The 17,500-nt window shown below is 49.0% G+C and overlaps 1 protein-coding gene across 1 annotated transcript in view; it reads left to right on the top strand.

Moving 5' to 3' along the window:
- The first annotated feature begins 4,917 nt into the window (after window positions 1–4,917).
- Window positions 4,918–17,500, top strand: part of klhl5 (kelch-like family member 5) — a 27,891-nt gene continuing 15,308 nt past the window's right edge. The window contains 4 exon segments of the mRNA XM_084465219.1: window positions 4,918–5,643; window positions 10,468–10,656; window positions 15,273–15,409; window positions 15,874–16,070. Coding sequence (XP_084321345.1) covers window positions 4,997–5,643; window positions 10,468–10,656; window positions 15,273–15,409; window positions 15,874–16,070 — 1,170 coding nt within the window. The 5' untranslated portion in view covers window positions 4,918–4,996.

Consider the following 17,500-nt stretch of genomic DNA (forward strand, 5'->3'; position numbering starts at 1 on the left):
TGTCTCTCTGTTGCGTACCTCACCCCTCCTATTTTCCCAAACAAACACACACATAAACACACACACACGATGAGAAACAGGCGTGGTGCGTGTGATTTGTGTTTATGTTTTTGTGTGCTACACATAAACACACTTTGAGAAACCGGCACGGTGTGTGTGTGTGTGTGTGTCTGTGATTTGTGATTGTGTGCTAGACATAAACACACACACGCCTAAAAACAGGCCCTTTGGGATTAGTGTTTATGTGTACGTATTTGTGCTACACATAAATACAAATGCACACAAGCAGCACAATGGAAGGGGAGGGGGGCAGGACATGGAGGTATTGGGGATAGAGAACAGAGGTGAGAGTGGATGAGAAGGGAGACAAGGGGAGGAAGGAAGGGTGGGCCATACATGAGAACGCAAAGCAGAGAGGGCGGGGAAGAAAGAGAGGAGAGAGGAGTAGGGAGACCTGGGCGATGCATATTGATATGATATTGATCTGGTGACGGTAGACCTCTGTCTAGGGTCTTAGTTCATTATAATGTTGTAATGCAGCTTTGCATTTTGGCTTGACATTCAGCAGCTGTGTTAAACAATAAAGTGATCATATTTACCGATTTTTATTGAGTGGCTCGGTGGAATTAATAATGAATGCCTCCACATGCGCCGTCATCATATCCCCTCTATTAATAGCCCTACTAATCGTTCATTTTTCCATAGTAATCTTTGATAGGCGCAGAGTGTAGTTATCGCAGCACCCAGATGTTTGCACCACACCGTAATGGTTATGGTGGTCATAGGTCAAATATATTGATTTTTGTCAACAGCAATCCAGCTGACAGGAAATTGCAGGATAGGACGGCGGGAAGATGGAGACTGTAAAGAGAGATGCAGAGGTGAAGAGGGACCTTGGAAGATGAGCATCCGTCATAAACCAGAGACAGGCTGATCATGGGGCCTGCACCAGACAGATAATGTTTCACTTTCTGGCCTCATAAAAAGTTTACTACCCTCCCCCCCACCACCAGATGGCTGCCACCCTTTTCACCGGTTTTATTTACGTCTGTGCTTATACATGCACACTTGTGTATGTACGTGTGCGCGTGCGTGCGTGTGTGTGTGTGTGTGTGTGTGTGTGTGTGTGTGTGTGTGTGTGTATGTGTGCATGTGTGTGTTTGTGTCCATTTGGGATGTATGGGATCCTCTGAGTATAGACTATAAAGGCCTGATGCCACATTCTGGAGCGGTCTGTGAAGGTCATATGCGAATTAACTAAAAGAGGCGATGCCCTTGGATGAGAGAACAGCATCCATTTAGTTGAAGACATTTGATAGGGGATAGTTTGGAGTGCATTTGTGTTCTGTGAGGGCGCAGATGCAAGACTTCATGGTGCAAATCGAGTTGATGACATTATCAATCTGTCTCTTCCTATGCGTGAATGTGTCTGTGCGTGTGTGTGTGTTTGTGTGTGCGTGTGTGTGTATGTGTGCGTGTGTGTGCGTGTGTGTGCGTGTGAGAGTGTGTGCGTGTGTGTGTGTGTGTGTGTGTGTGAGAATGTTTGTGTGTTTGTGTGTTTGTGTGTAGCGCTCTACGGGTTGTTAGGGTGTGGCCGACGGTTTCTCAGCCCAGCGCCCAGAGAGAAGCCCGGCTGAGTCGTGCAAAGTGGCCAATGATTAAAGACATCTAAATAAGATCACAGCAGAATAGCCAATCGCCTCCCGCGTTCACAGCTCCGCAGAGCCCCGTTCACCGGCCTCCCTGGTGATAGAGCCGCGCTGAGCGAACACTAATACAACACTCGGTCGAGGCATGCAGTCTTCCCTACGGGGGGGGGGGCTCTTGGGGATGGGGTGGGCAGGTAGTGTGAGCTTTGGATTATTACGCTTTATTGCCAACTTTAGAGAAGTGTGGGGCTACTAAACTTTTATAGTCACTATGAGCAGCCTCTTTTACAGCAGGGTAAAGTCAGTTGACTCCTGCATAGCGCGCAACACCGAAAGGCACAGAACCAAACCTAAACCAATGAGGCAGTATGTCTGTGTGGGAAAGTGACACGCCATGACACTATAATATAAGATAATATATTACTCAATTCAACATGGGGAAAATGACTGTACAGCAGTTGTAGTCCAAGGTAGGAAAGAGCAAATATATAGAGGGGTAAAAATAGTCAAAGAGCCAGTCAGGAGCAATAACCATACTGTATGTTCAGCAGAAATGTACTAACTGGTAACGTTATATCATAAATACAAATATAAATGAGTGAACAGCTGAGTGGACTCCAGAGGACCCAATGCCATAAGGAACAGTAGAAGGAAACTGCAAATTCAAATATTCAATGTCCAAATATCAGAGGTTAACGGCAAGGATCACAGAGATGTATGAGAGTGGTGAATCGCTGTGTACAAACAGAATCAATCTGAAGTACAGCCAACGTTTATGGTTAGATAAAAATAACCAGCGATTGTGTCCACGCTATTTAACATAATGACCCTGTTATTGAACATCAGACTCTGTGAGTCGTCTCTGAATCCTTTTCCCCTCCTCCCTTTCTCCATGTTCCTAAAGGCTCTATACAGCCCCGCCCACAGGCTCCCTGCACCAGATAGGCAATAAGCAGCAGGAGAACCAGCGGGCCGAGAGAGAGAGAGAGGCGTGTCACCGTGTGTGTGATCCAGCGAATGGTTTTTGAGGAGAAATTTTCATTCTGTAATAATCGATGTATTCCGTGTAAATAATCCGGTCAACCATAGACGGCCAGTTGTATCCAGAGCCTCAGCGGGATGTCATTGATCAAGCACAACAGATACCTGGATCCTGAGGGCGTCTGTGGTCTAGACTCGTCATTTAATATGTTAACGGGCTGTAGGTGAGATAAGAGAGCTGCATAATGTGAGAAAACTTACTTACAAGAGCTCTTTGTTTGTGACTAGGCCCACCTGACCCTCTCTGACCTTGATGAAGCTCCACCATGTGGGCTTCCTCTGTCGACGCGGCACAATGTGTTCTTGTGTGTGTGTGTGTGCGCACGTGTGTGTATATGTGTGTGCGCCCGTGTGTGTGTGTTTGCTGTCTTTGTTTACGTTCTGCTATCGACGTGTATTGACCAGTGGAAGACATTGAGATGCCGAGCGGTCGTTTAGTCAATGAAAATTGGACTTCCCGGATTAAGGCCCTGCGTTCGTTCATTTACCCTTGGTGAAAAATGTTTTTTTGCCGTCCTCCGTAAAGAGCCATCCCAGTACGGCCATGTATCATTCTGTGTCTTCATCTCCCGCTCCGGCGTACAGAGGTGAACGGAGGTAGCCGGATTATCAGCTGACTCAGGTCCGCTGGGCCGACGCCGGACTGGGGGTCAGAGGGGTCGGTCATTGACTGGCCTATTGATTTGTAGGAAAGAAAGCATTGCCCTTCAAAAGGATCCCTCTCCGGGATCCTATCCTCTGGAATTTCATTGGGAGTGTGAGCCCGGGGTCACATGGCCACCGAGCCTCTGGAATCCCACAGATGTTCCGGAAGGTTATTCCAGAAGGTGAGGGGGGGGGGGGGAATGCCGGGAAATAGAACCTGCCTCTCTGATCCGAGAGAGAGAGGGACATGGGAGAGAGACATGGGAGAGAGAGAGGGACATGGGAGAGAGACATGGGAGAGAGAGAGGGACATGGGAGAGAGAGAGAGAGGGACATGGGAGAGAGACATAGGAGAGAACGGGTCATGGGAAAGAGAGGGACATGAGAGAGGGACATAGGAGAAAGAGAAAGAGAGGGGGACATCGGAGACAGAGAGAGAGAGGAACATGGGAGAGAGACAGAGACATGGGAGAGAGAGAGACAGAGACATGGGAGCGAGAGAGAGAGGGGGACAAGGGATGGAGTGAGCGGGATATAGATGGGAGAGAGTGTGGCACATGGGAGAGACTGTGAACAGAAAATGGAAGAGTGTGAAGTGGGAGAGGGTGGAAAACAGGAGAGGGAGAAGGAGAGAGAAGGAAATTGGAGTAAGTGAGAATAGGAAATGGGAGAGACAGTGGGAAATGTGGGAGAGTGTTCAATTGGAGTGGGAGGGGACAAGCAGCAGTGGGTGAGGTAGAGTGATGGCTCTCAGTAGGCAGCAAAATGGGTTCTCCCCCCACGAGAGATGAGTGGGCCAGGAGAAGGACGAGGACAATAGCTGCCCAGGTCCATGGAGGGCTCTGTGTGTGTGTGTGTGTGTGTGTGTGTGTGTGTGTGTGTGTGTGTGTGTGTGTGTGTGTGTGTGTGTGTGTGTGTGTGTGTACTGTGATGCGGATTTGTGCATGCGCATGTGCGTATGTTTTATATTTCACAGTTCAGGATTTCTATTCTGTTCAGGTGAATGTTTCAAGGACGTTTCCTTTCTACCTGCTTCTCATCTACCACATTCCTCCCTCCACATAAAATAATAAACCACTGCTTCAGTTGATATTCTTCGGGGCTTGTAATGGTCACTCCGACTCATTGACATGCATGCAGGGATTGGGTTATTGGATGTGCACTCACTCCTACAAGATTTTCATTTTCATATTCCATTATGGCTATTGGTCCGTCCCCATATTGAATGAATTAAGTTGAAGTTTGTGTTATCACATTGGTTTAAGGGTCCGAAATAAATGTTAAAAAACGATATAATCTCACACTGAATTTTAAAGGGAGTGGAAACATGTGCCCGTGGAAAATATTTAGTAATGGATTTATGCGTAAATGCCTTTGGCAACGGAACGCACATCTTTCTATTTCCATCTCTCTCTCTTTCTCTCTTGAAAGAGAAACATCAGAGCAGAGAGGGATTGTAGGCAAGGCTGATGAGGCAAACGTTCATCTCCCCTGTCCCTCCTCCCCTCCCTCCAATATAGACTACTCGCTACCTCGGTTCTCGGTTATCAGGCGAGTGCTGGTTGCCAAGGAGAGACGCACGTTTAACCACCGGTTTATCCCACGGTAGGTGGGCACAGCGGCACGGGCAGCCCCGCCATTTCTTCCCTCAAAACCTTGGGATGTCGAGTGGCAGCTCGGGCTCTTCCTCCAGGAAGGAGTTCGACGTGAAACAGATCCTCCGGATCCGATGGAGGTGGTTCGGTCACCAAACAGTTCCTACGCCTCTACACTCCCCGCCTCTACGAGAGTATTTCACCGGCGGGAGCGGAGCGAGCGACAGCCACGGAGACGGACCCTCGGTGAGCGGCTGCAGCAACGGGAACAGCAGACCTTCACTTAGTGGCTCTAGCGGGAACGGGAACACCACTCCCGTGAATTCCGGCACAGGGAGTCACAGCGGTCTGGTGGCGAGTGGCAGCGCGGGTTCAAATCTGTGTCACAGCAGCAACAACAACAGAAAGTTTGTGGATTCGTCGGGAGGTCGCCACGCGAAAGGAGGAAAGGAGGCGGCGGCAGGCGGGAGCTCGTGTCCGCGGTCCGTCAGCCAGCCCGAGTGCCGGAGCTCCGCGGCGCTGTCTTGGATCGCCCCTCTGTCGAACTCTCACTCCCGCCACAACACCAGCATGGAGCCGCGCGCCGAGGGCTCCGTGCCCCCGTTGTCGCCGCCGGAGCACGCTGCTCCTCCCGGGGTGGAAGAGGAAGTCGTGGCTCCGGTCATCGAGGAGAATAATAATAATCAGGCGGACACCGATACCAGCTCGTGCAGGTAGTAGATTATACAACTACTCAGGGAGCGGTGCTTTTGTGCTCTGGGACAAAATAGTTGGTGCGTATGCCAAAACAATTTGATATAAATCCATCATAACTTTGAGTATAAGGAAAACATTTTAGACTTAGAGGTATTCCGTGAAAAATGCATTAAGTCATTTATTAGTCATCAAAAGCATACATAATTCAGGGTTGCTGATAGATCATCAACGTTGTATGATAGCCTACAATAATTTTGGACACACCATGAATAGGAGCACTAGCACACATAGTACATTAATTTAAAGTCTAACACACACACACACACACACACACACACACACACACACACACACATCACATAATCAATCCGAGACAAACACATGGGTGCACTTATTGAAGCATAGATCGTTAAATTACAAAAATATCATATTGTGTTTAGATGAAAAACACATGACATTTCAGAACAATTGGCATTGTTCGAGAGAAACAATTGATTGCAGATAAGTGTGTGTGTGTGTGTGTGGGGGGGTGTTAGACTTCAATTTAATGTACTATTAAAGACATTTCATTTATAGTTGTCATGGAGACAACCAATCAAAGCACCTAAAGCTCTGTGTATATTTGTTTTGCTGTAGATTATGGATCACATGCATTACATGACTTTACACATGTACTAATAGGGTCTGAGAAAATAATTAGAGTCAGAGATAAAGATAGAGAGGGGGCAAGATAGAGACGGAGAGATAGAGAGGGATAGAGATGGAGAGAGATATAAAGACAGAGAGGGAGAGAAATAGAGAGGGAGAGAAATAGAGAGATATAAAGATAGAGAGGGAGCAAGATAGAGACGGAGAGATAGAGATGGAGAGAGATAAAGATAGAGAGGGAGAGAAATATAGAGATGGAGAGTGAGAGAGAGATAGAGATGGAGTTAGAGAAGGGAGAGAGCTGTGCAGGATATGTACTGTCTAATGATGGAGCTGAGTGCTTATGCTCTCTCTGCTACCAAGCCATACATCAGAAGATATCAATGATTCATAGGATGGATCTAACATGCTAACACACACAAACACATAAGTCACCCACCCACACAGACACAACCACACACACATAAGCACTATATACCAACATGTGTGCGACGCATTTAAAAAATTGCATTATTTGTCTTATTTTGTTTGGCTTTCAAGATTATTTGTGGCTCGTGTGTCGATGAGCGCATACAAGGGAGAATGGATTGCCAAAAATCGTTTTCAAATGTAGTCTTGACCTCATATTTATACAGCCACACGGGAGTGTTGAAATAACCACATAGGAAATCAATTTCCATTTAACTAATATAGTACCAAAACACCTTCACAGATGTGTGAAACACACACACACACACACACACACACACACACACACACACACACACACACACACACACACACAGTCCTCTGATACTCCCAAGTGCACATCACAGACGTGTCCATCAGCTGTGATGTGTTGTAACAGCACTCAAGATGGTGCTCTGATCGAAATGGTTTCTTGTACCCGTGATTATGTGTGTGTGTCTGAACATGTGCATGTGGACCAGATTGCGTTGCAATCCCACCCTGTCCTTGCACTTGGTTGGGTTGCCGTACGGGCGCCATGGTGCATTTCTGCACGAACACACAGTCCAGATCACAGACATGCTTCATCACCCTGTGTGTGTGTGTGTGTGTGTGTGTGTGTGTGTGTGTGTGTGTGTGTGTGTGTGTGTGTGTGTGTGTGTGTGTGTGTGTGTGTGTGTGTGTGTGTGTGTGTGTGTGTGTGTGTGTCAATGCTTGCATGCTCTGTAGCCTATTGATCACATGTGCGTCTGAGCAGCCTCGAGTGGATGAGGTTTCAAGCGCAGCACTCCTAATGGAGTCCAGGGATGAGACGAGGCACACAGAGTCCTCGGAGCCAAGAGACTCTCTTCACCCCCTCAGCCCCGCTTGTCCCCCGCCCCACCCCGCCCCACCCCGCCCCGCCCCGCCCCGTCCCCTCGTCTGCCGTCCTTCTTACATGTCTGCCATGTTGTCTATTTTGATTGGCTCCCGTGTGGTAAACACAAGGATTAATGTTACTGCAGGGTCGCCCGTGGTGTCACGTTTAAACAGTGTCTGTGTGTCACTGACGGTAAACAACAGGTTTTAGGAGGCTGCATAGAACATTCTGATCCTGCTATGTGTTATGTGCATGCAGACATTGCCAACAATCTGCAATGGGCAAGGACATTCATAGATACACACACACACAGACATACACACGCATTGTACATTGTACATGTCCCTGTTGATTTTCTGCAGGGGTCAATTAGCAGTACCTAATTGTATCATTCCATCATCCATGAACATGGCTCACCACACACACACACATGCCAAAGTGCACACACTCACTAAAGTGCGCTACACACACACACACACACACACACACACACACACCAAGGCACAAACGGACCCACACACGCGCACGCCATCCCCATTCCCTCGGTCACACGTGCAGACAGGGCGAGCAGAGCAGCCAGCGGTGTGTGTAGGGGGTTAAAGCAGAGCGGGGAACATGGGGGGGCATGGGGGGAGACATGGATGCTGTGGGGGTAATGGAGCGGCTGGTCCTCATTATCGTTTTCCATTGGAGTCCAAACAGCAAGCATCCGCACACACACACACACACACACACACACACACACACACACACACACACACACACACACACACACACACACACACACACACACGCAACTCATTTACATTCAGCTTCCTGCTCAGAGGCCGACCGCGCCACCCGCTCCAGTTGTTTGTCTTGGAGCGACGGCTGAAGTTTAATGTGTCTCCTTATAAAACTGAAACAACAAATACGACCGTTGGTGCGAGAATAACAGACTGGTAATACTTCAGAATGTTCCGGGGGGGGGGTTTCTCTGCCGTGTCGTATTCCCTGCGGGGATGTAAGGGATGGTTTTACACGGCGGTGTGCACCAGAAAAGTTACCCGAGCGCCGACGCACTGAAATATCACCGGAGTGGATGTTTTTTCGGTGCTGCTCCTAGGTACTCTCACGTCTTTCCTAATAAAAAACGGAGGGTAGATAGCACTGTGTGTGTGTGCCTCAAGAACCGAGAAGGGAAGCATTCCCTCGTGCTAGGCACATTCCCGATTTTCCAAAGTGTTTTACGAACGTGCATGCGGCACATTGGTGGATAGTAAACATGTGTGCAAAGGCGAGCACGAGAGAGAGAGAGAGAGCGTGTCACAGTGGTTTGTGGGAAATCCTTACTTTCCCTCTTAAAGACATCACGGTGGCCTTTATTTATGTAGCTCTCCATCACCGCCGCGCCGTCTCCAGGGGCCTCGCGGGGCCCGACAATGAACCAAGGAGAATGGGGACGACCACGTCCAGCTGTAAATCCTCCGCCGGACCAGGGAGAGCGCACAATGGAGGGGGGAGAGAGGGCCGGTGAAGGGCCCTGGAAGTGGTCGTGCCATGGGGGGACTGTTAGCCGGACAATGGGCACCGTGTGGACATTTACATCAGACGGGCCCCGCGGTAACACTGAACACTTGATGACTCCGGGTCTAAATCAAACGAGGGGCTGAGAGAGTGAAAGCGCTGCAGGGAGACCACGGTGCATGCAGAGCAACGGCAAACAGCATGTCCCGTTTCCAGGACAACAACAAAGCGCCATTGTTGGCTTGGCTACAGTACACCGTTTCGTTTTCCACACCGTTCGGGAGCCAGGCTATGGCAGGCGGGCGGGCAGGCACACACGTGGACGCCCACTTTTCCATCTGGGCGAATAGGGGGAGAGGCAGGATGGAATGAATGGAGGGAATGAGAGAAGCTTGAGGTTTTGATACCACACACATATCTCTCATGACTGTTTCTACCTACAGGACTGAAGATGCTTGTTCTTTACCGTTGTACCATTTCTCTCTCTCTCTCTCTCTCTCTCTCTCTCTCTCTCTCTATCTGCGTCCCTCTTTCTCTCCCTGCATCTCTCTGTTCCTGTTCCACCTCCACCACACAGAAACAGTGGACTAGAAAATAATAGATTGAGATTATATATTAAATATAACAGCAGGGGCGCTCCAGTGAGCAGCAGGAAGTCAAGCGTCGCCCTGGGATGCGTGGTGGCTGACGAGTCACGGGGATAACCGTACATTAGCGCTTATCGCGGAGCGACACACATGCACACGTGCTGCATACTAAGCTCACACACAAACATAAACACACACACACACACACACATATGTCAGCTCAAACGGCCGACAGCCCTCGGCCTTAACGCCTCTGCCAGTTACCGGAGAATACTGAAGTCATTTTGGCTCACAAACGCAGCGGCGCTCATTTCCTGTGTGACTCTATGGATATCAAGGAAACCGGGGAGCCGTTGTGGAGCAGAGGGAACGACTGCCTGAGCTGTGGGCTCAGCTCTCATGGAACGGTTTAATTGGGAGTCTTTTTTTAATGCAGGCTAAATTTATCTGGCCATTTAGCCCTGGTAATCGGAGCATTAAAGCGATTTTGTCAGCTTCTGGAGACATCTAATAAACCTGAGGAAAAAGTGTGAGCGAGTGGAAATGTGTCTGTGTGTGTTTGTGTGTCTTTGCGTGTGTGTGTGTGTGCTGGAAGGAATGCATCTGCAAAATTAGAAAGATGGGAAGGGAGAGCAGGTTAGTGATTTAACGCGTCGCAGTACTTTCTTGAACAAAGGGGATGCTCGCTGCATGTGCTCAAGTCATCCATCATGTTTCCTTTGCCCTTCTCCCTCACGTGCCTGCACGCGCGTGTGTGTGTGTGTGTGTGCGTGTGTGTCTGTGTGTGTGTCTAGGACCTCCAACAGCAGCGCCACCCTCTCGTCATGCGTGTCCCTGGAGCCGTGCGCGTGTCCCGAGGAGAGCCTGTTCACCGCCCTGTCCCACGCCGACGACACCTTCCACAAGATGGAGGGCTACCTGAGGAGCCGGCAGCTGTGTGACGTCACGCTGGTGGCCGGGGAGAGGAGGATACCCGCACACAGGTAGGACCAGCAGAGAGAGAGAGAGAGAGAGACACACACGCAGGCAGGCAGACACACATGCAGACACACGCACACACAGGCGCACGCACGCACGCACACACACGATCACACACACACACACACACACACACACCATGCATGCTCATACACACACACACAGGCATAGCACAGCACTCCCTGTGTTTAATGTCAAATACATGGTGCACAATTGTACCATTTCTAACACACGCAACACACATTGATATGTTGTAGGGAATGTGGGGAAGCACAAACACACGCACATGTAGTCCCTCGTGTTGACGCATACACACGCGGGAAGCAGAGCTCAGTCCCACGTGGTCGGGACACATGAGCACGGACACACATTAAAGTCTGCCTTTATTTGTGTCCCTCGGTTTGTAGTCTGAAAATAGTTGTCTGAACATCTGATTCATGCACACATGCACTCACACACACACACACACACATGCAGAAGTAGAGTAGACTGTGGAGCTGTGTCACTGCGACTCTCTGGGCAGGCAGCCACCGGTGGAGCAGCATGGAGCCATCTGCAGCGCGGTCCCCTCCACCACCGACATAAGCCCCCCCTTCCTCCCACCACTCCCTCCCTCTGGTCCTCGTCCCCGACGCAGCCCTCAGAACCCAGATGGGAGCAAACATTCAAAAGGATGAAAAAAAAGACTCCCAAGAAAGAGCCTTCTATATAAAGAATAGCGTGTGTGTGTGTGTGTGTGTGTGTTTGTTTGTGTGTGTGTTTGTGTTTGTGTGTTTGTGTGTGTGTCGGTGTGCGTGTTTGTATTGTCTCTGAGATTGATCGTTTGGTATTGTACCACAATGAAACCACACAGCCCCTCCCTTCAAAACACACACACACACATACACACACACAGAGTAACACACACACACAGACACACAGAGTAATACACACACACACTCACACAATGGAATGGCTGCTGTTGTGCGTAGTGGCATATTTATTTTGGTGCGTTCTGCCGAACAGCAAAACTCTTCTGTTTAGATGAAAACAACACCAACGATCAGCATTATTTTTCTCCGTCCCACTCGCACTTCTCCCTCTCTTTCCCTCCCTCTTTATCTCCCTCTCACTCTCTCTCTCTCCCTCTTTCTCCCTCTCTCTCCTTCTCTCTCGCTCTCGTCTCCCCTACCTACATAACTGAAGTGGCTTGTTCTTCAATGACGTACCATTTTTCTCTCTCTCTCTCCCTCTTCCTCTCCTCCTCTCTCCTTCTCCCCTCCCTCTCTCCCCCTCCCTCTCCCTCTCCCTCTCCCTCTCGCCCCTTCTCCACCTCTCTCCCTCTCCCCCTCCCTCCCTCTCCCCCTCCCTCTCTCTCTCTCTCTCTCTCTGGCTTCCTCCCTCCCTCTCAGAGGCGTGCCTCTCCTCTCAGAGGCCAGGCCCTGCTCTCCCTCCTCTGGTGTTCTCTGCTCTCTTTCTGCTGCTCTCCTGACATTCCATTAGAGTCAAACATCCTGCACTGTTGTGCAATATCTGCATGCTGCGATGCTTCTCTCACACACACACACACACATACACACACACACATTGGGGCTTCACGGGCAGAGTATAGGGGATAACGGCTTAGGAATTAATTAAAAACCTTTTTTATATGACGCCTCGCCGAGAGTTAAAGCTCCTTTTTCTTTCCCCCGTCCCTCACTCTCTATGTCTCCCACTCTCTCAGCTCCACTTTTCATTGACCTTACATTAAGCTTTCTCTCTCTCTCTCTCTCTCTCTCTCTCTCTCTTTCTCTCTCTCTCTCTCTCTCTCTCTCTCTCTCTCTCTCTTTCTCTCTCTCTCTCCCTCTCTCTCTTACTGCCTCTCGTCCATAAGCTCTGCTGCCGCCATGACAGACACATGCAAATTGAAAAAATCTCCTCCCTTCCCAATAGTCAAGTAGGATGATAGATTGAAACGGAATCCCCTTTTGAAGTCTGTGTATGTGTGTGTGTGTGTGCACATGTGTGTGTGTGTGTGTGTGTGGATTGGAATCTGGAATGCATACTTTGGCAGAACAAAGCCTGGTGTTAGTCAGAATAAGCTTGAGACTCCATCGCCACGCTCCTGAGTTCCCTCCCCCGGCTGCTCTTCTTACTGTCTTTGTGTCTTTTCTTCATCCTCTCTCCTCTTCCTCCCTCGCCTCCTCCTCCTCCTCCTCCTCCTTCTCCTCATCTCAAAGCCTACCTTAAAAATTTTTTTTCCTCACTTGGAGACAATGGCAGTCGATGCAACGACATCCGACAAAGTGCTGAGTAGAATAAGCATCGAGTCTAACGCGGTGTAACTCTATTTCTCTCTCCGTCAATGTCGTGCCTCTCTACCTATTTCGTTTTGCCCCCTCATCTTTGTGTCGTCTTACCCAGAATAGGTCTTCATTGAGAGCCAAGTCCTGGGCCAGTGCGGTCATTGCAAACACATTACCCTGGCATGTCAAAGAAGAAAACCCAAAACACATCCATTAGGTCGGTGGCTGGTTTATAATTTGAGTGGTGCTGTGGTCCGTAGACTTTGTTGGGCCAGAGAGAGAGAGAGAGAGAGAGAGAACGCATGGGAATGACTCATTCCCTTCAGGCTCCTTTCATTCCTCAAGGAAGACAAACCACGACCGTGCTTGTGTTGCATTCTGTTCCGTGGCAGGCCCACACCGCTGGACAATCTCTCTCGCTCCCCCGTTGCTGTGAACAGGGGTTTCCGGCGGTAGATGGGGAGGGGAGAGAGACAGACGGTGGGGTTGCCCGCTCCCCCCTAGATGAACGCTCCATGGTTTTCCTCTCCGTCTCCGGACGGGTTGCAAGGCATGGCCGTCGGTGTGAATGCGGGGGGGGGGGGGGGGGGGGGGAAACGAGGCGCTGTATATCTCAAATCAGTCCATAAAGGCGGTCCCCTCAGAGCACTCACTGACCACAGCGCCTGCATCCAACACAACGTGGAGACGCCCCCGAAGCATTTACCTCCTAGCCGTAGCCCTGAGTGGTGCAGGGCCCACTGTGCTGGGTGGGACGTGTCGGACCTGTACAGACAGTGAGTGTGAACGAGTTGGTGAAGTGCTTTAAGTGGCCATAATACTTAAGACAACGCCATATAAAATGCATTCCGTCTAACGCGGCATCGACTATTTAATAGCTACGGGGGGGGGGGGGGGGGGTTTACATGTTCTCCGATACACTCGCCGTCCCAATAAAACAGGCGAGGCCGGAGCCAAATGGAAGTCATTTGGATATGCAATCTTTTGTTTGTCTCGATTGCTGATGGTCGCTGGTGGAGGCGTCTGCTGGAGGACCAGATGTAAACATGAGGACGGGTAGAGGGGGAACGTGGTACACAAGCAGCAAACCTTCAATTTATTTTTTATTTATTTATCCTTTATTTAACCAGGAAGCTCCCATTGAGGTACAATATCTCTTCTTCCAGGGAGTCCTGGTCAAGATGAGCCGTATAATATTTCAGTACAGAGAAAACAAAGCAGTAAGACAAAAAGCTAACACACAACAATTAACTAAAACACAGAACAAATAACACATCAGAGTGTTAAAACAATGTTATGTTGTTAAATACAGTGACAATGTGTCAATGTAGAGACGATTCCGTCCTGGTACCTGTGATTAGGACGTACATGGACTGGTTTCTAAAGATATATTTTTATTCATGGTGGATACAGTGAGAGATAGACTGGACGTGTGGGAGAGAGAGGGGAGGACATGCAGCAAATGACCACAGGCAGGAATCGAAAAAACCCGCTGGTTAATTTGCAATATGCAATTGTCATGAACCATGCATCCATCTCTCCATTATATTCCTTTTTCCTGTTGTAGGTAAGACTCGAGAGTTGTAAAGAGCGAGAGCACAAAACCGCAGTACGTCAAAGAAATGTCTTCCTTTGTTCTCTTCCCTTGAGCTTGATGGAAAATATAACGAGGTCAAGGAAAGATACTCGCCCATGCTTTCTTACCGTGTTGCCTCATGCAGGCTATAGACGTACACGAGGAAAACCTGGTGAAAGATATTACTCCCAAGGTTGGAATTTAAATAAATAAAGAAATGTAGTCACCAGTCCAAAAGTGAAACTAAATGGTTTTTAGATTAACAAGGTTACTAACTATCCAAATGAGTATGGTTGTATGATATCAAGTCTCTTGATAGTTTGTTTTGTGTGTGACCGCTAATAATTGTGGAACGGCATTATCTCTATTTCCTTTCGTAAAGGATGGTCACTCAGTTAGGAACCTTTCTTAGCACCCTCTCTGCTCCCTCTCTGCTCCCTCCATCCCAACATTTCTCCACAATTGACAAGTTTTGCTTTTCACACACCTGTGATTGACAGGCCATTCTCTGAACCAAGCAGTTGTTTCCTCTGCTCCCCATCGGCTTCCAGTTTCAGAAGTAAGACAGGAGAGGTCTAAAATCGAAACTGGCTCCTGCAGAGGCACGCACGGTCAACTCAAAACTGATATTCTCACTAATAGCTGATGGATGGTTTGGCCCTTTCTAACAAATCTCACTCAATATTACCCGCAGCACCTGTAATTCATTCATCAGAGGTTTTTATCCAGAGCGACTTGCAGTGAATCCTTCTGACCCGGTCTCCTCCCCCTCCCCCAGGCTGGTCCTCTCCTCCGTGTCCGACTACTTTGCGGCCATGTTCACTAGTGACGTGCTGGAGGCCAAGCAGGAGGAGGTGAAGATGGAGGGCGTGGACCCAGATGCATTGTGGATGCTGGTGCAGTACGCCTACACAGGTACCACACACACAATACACGCCGACCTTTGACAGTTTGGGACGGGTCAGACCACCAGGGGAAATCCCATATGTGGCTCAGTACAACCTTCTTTTTTTTGGTCAAAGAAGGAGACTTTTTCTCTTCTCTGCTTTTCTTTTCTTCCCTGCCTTTCTTTCATCTCCTCTCCTCTCCTCTCTGATTTCTTCCTCTCCTCTTTTCTCCTCAACTCCTCTTCTTTTCTCTTTGCTTCTCTCTTATCTTGACTACGGTTGCCTACTGTACTGAAAGACACAATGATCTTTTAAGGGCGTGACATTACATCTTGTAGTGGGTATTTCACAGTACTACATGCACACTCAAGCACACTCAAGCACACACACACACACACACACACACACACACACACACACACAGACTCACACACACACACACACGCACCCCGGCCTCTCTCTCCTGGTCACTCGTCCGCCGTTGCGCCGCAGGTCGCCTGGAGCTGAGGGAGGACACCATCGAGTCGCTGCTGTCGGCCTCCTGCCTGCTGCAGCTGCCCCGCGTGGTGCAGGCCTGCTGCTCCTTCCTGGTGCGCCAGCTCCACCCCTCCAACTGTCTGGGGATCCGCTCCTACGCAGACGCCCAGGGCTGCAGCGACCTGCAGAGCGCCGCGCACTCCTACACCATGGTGGGTTGTGGGTACCAATCCCTGGACCTGCGAGGGAAGCTTTTGATGGGATCACAGAACAATAGTAATAATGATAATAATAATAATAATAATAATAGTGCAATGTATTTGGAAGGCCTCTTTTATGTCAGCCAGGGATACATTACAGGGAAGGCTGAAGGATGGGAACCAGTCTGACTCGAAGATGGAATCGGAACAGAAAGCACAAAGGCAACATTTAGTCCCTGAGTAAAGGCCTGTCTGAAGAGGGGGGTTTTCAGGGCAGTCTTGAAGGCTGTAATGGATTCAGAGTCTCCGGTGAGGTGTGTGGGTGAAGGGGTTCAGAGAGGTGGATTGAGGCCAGACAGTGAAGTGCCTTGTAGGTAAGGGCTAGGATTGTGGAAGTGATCCGTTGTATAACAGGGAGCCGTGGGAGCTCTGCGAGGGTGGAGGTGATGGTGTCAGACGCCAGGCTGGAGCGTTTTCGACAGGAAGCATGATTGAGGTTCGGGCTGTGGTGACGGTCAGTAAGGGACGAAGGCGTGCGATGTTACTGAGGTGGAGGAGTAGCGTCTGACGTCTATAGGGAGAGCCAGTATGACATCACCTCGTTGTCATATGGGAACGTCCACCATCTCTTTTGTAATGCAGTGTCCAAAAATGATTATTAATGGGTTTTATGCTTATTGTGCATGGGCTAAAATACCCTAATGGGGAGGACATAGCCAACATATTTGTGTCATGATGAGTGCTATGTAAATGAGTCTGTGTAAATCACAAATAATTACATTTAAGGAAATACCTGTCGAGCCTTGTATAGGCCCCTGAAGTGAGAGGTATATAGGAGTTATGTGAAATCTAGATTAAACTAAACTAAATTAAGTTGTGTGATTAAGTAGTGTGCTGCAACTTGAAATTGGAAGAGAAGAGATTTCCGGATTGATCAGAAATTTGCCGGAAACGGTCTCAAATCAACAACCCATTTCCCCCCACTAATAAATGTAATTTCTAATATGCACATATGCTGCTCACACACACACACACACACACACACACACACACACACACACACACACACACACACACACACAGGGCTTGCGTACAAAGTATTCCAGTCTTCTGTTCCTTAATTTGGACTCCATTCGTTCTCCCAGCTCCGCCCACACCTCTCTCAGGCATCATTAGGCGGTTGACGTTCGTTTCATACACACAGATCTTTCCCTAACGCCCTCGTGTTGGTCTTGGCCTCCAGATTGGTTCAATACCCCATTATCACCATACTTACTGTTTCTATGCGGGGGGTTGCTATGGTGGACCGTGAAAAAAGCTGCTTCATCTGCTCCATTCTTTTTCTGTACAATTCCGTGGCCTCCCTTCTTTGTTCTCTGATTGCATGTTGTCACACTGGCTCGTCTTCCTGTACCAATTATAAATCCATTTTGTTGTAATTG

This window comes from Micromesistius poutassou (assembly GCF_964030765.1).
Source record: "Micromesistius poutassou genome assembly, chromosome: 3".
In the NCBI taxonomy this organism is placed as follows: domain Eukaryota; kingdom Metazoa; phylum Chordata; class Actinopteri; order Gadiformes; family Gadidae; genus Micromesistius; species Micromesistius poutassou.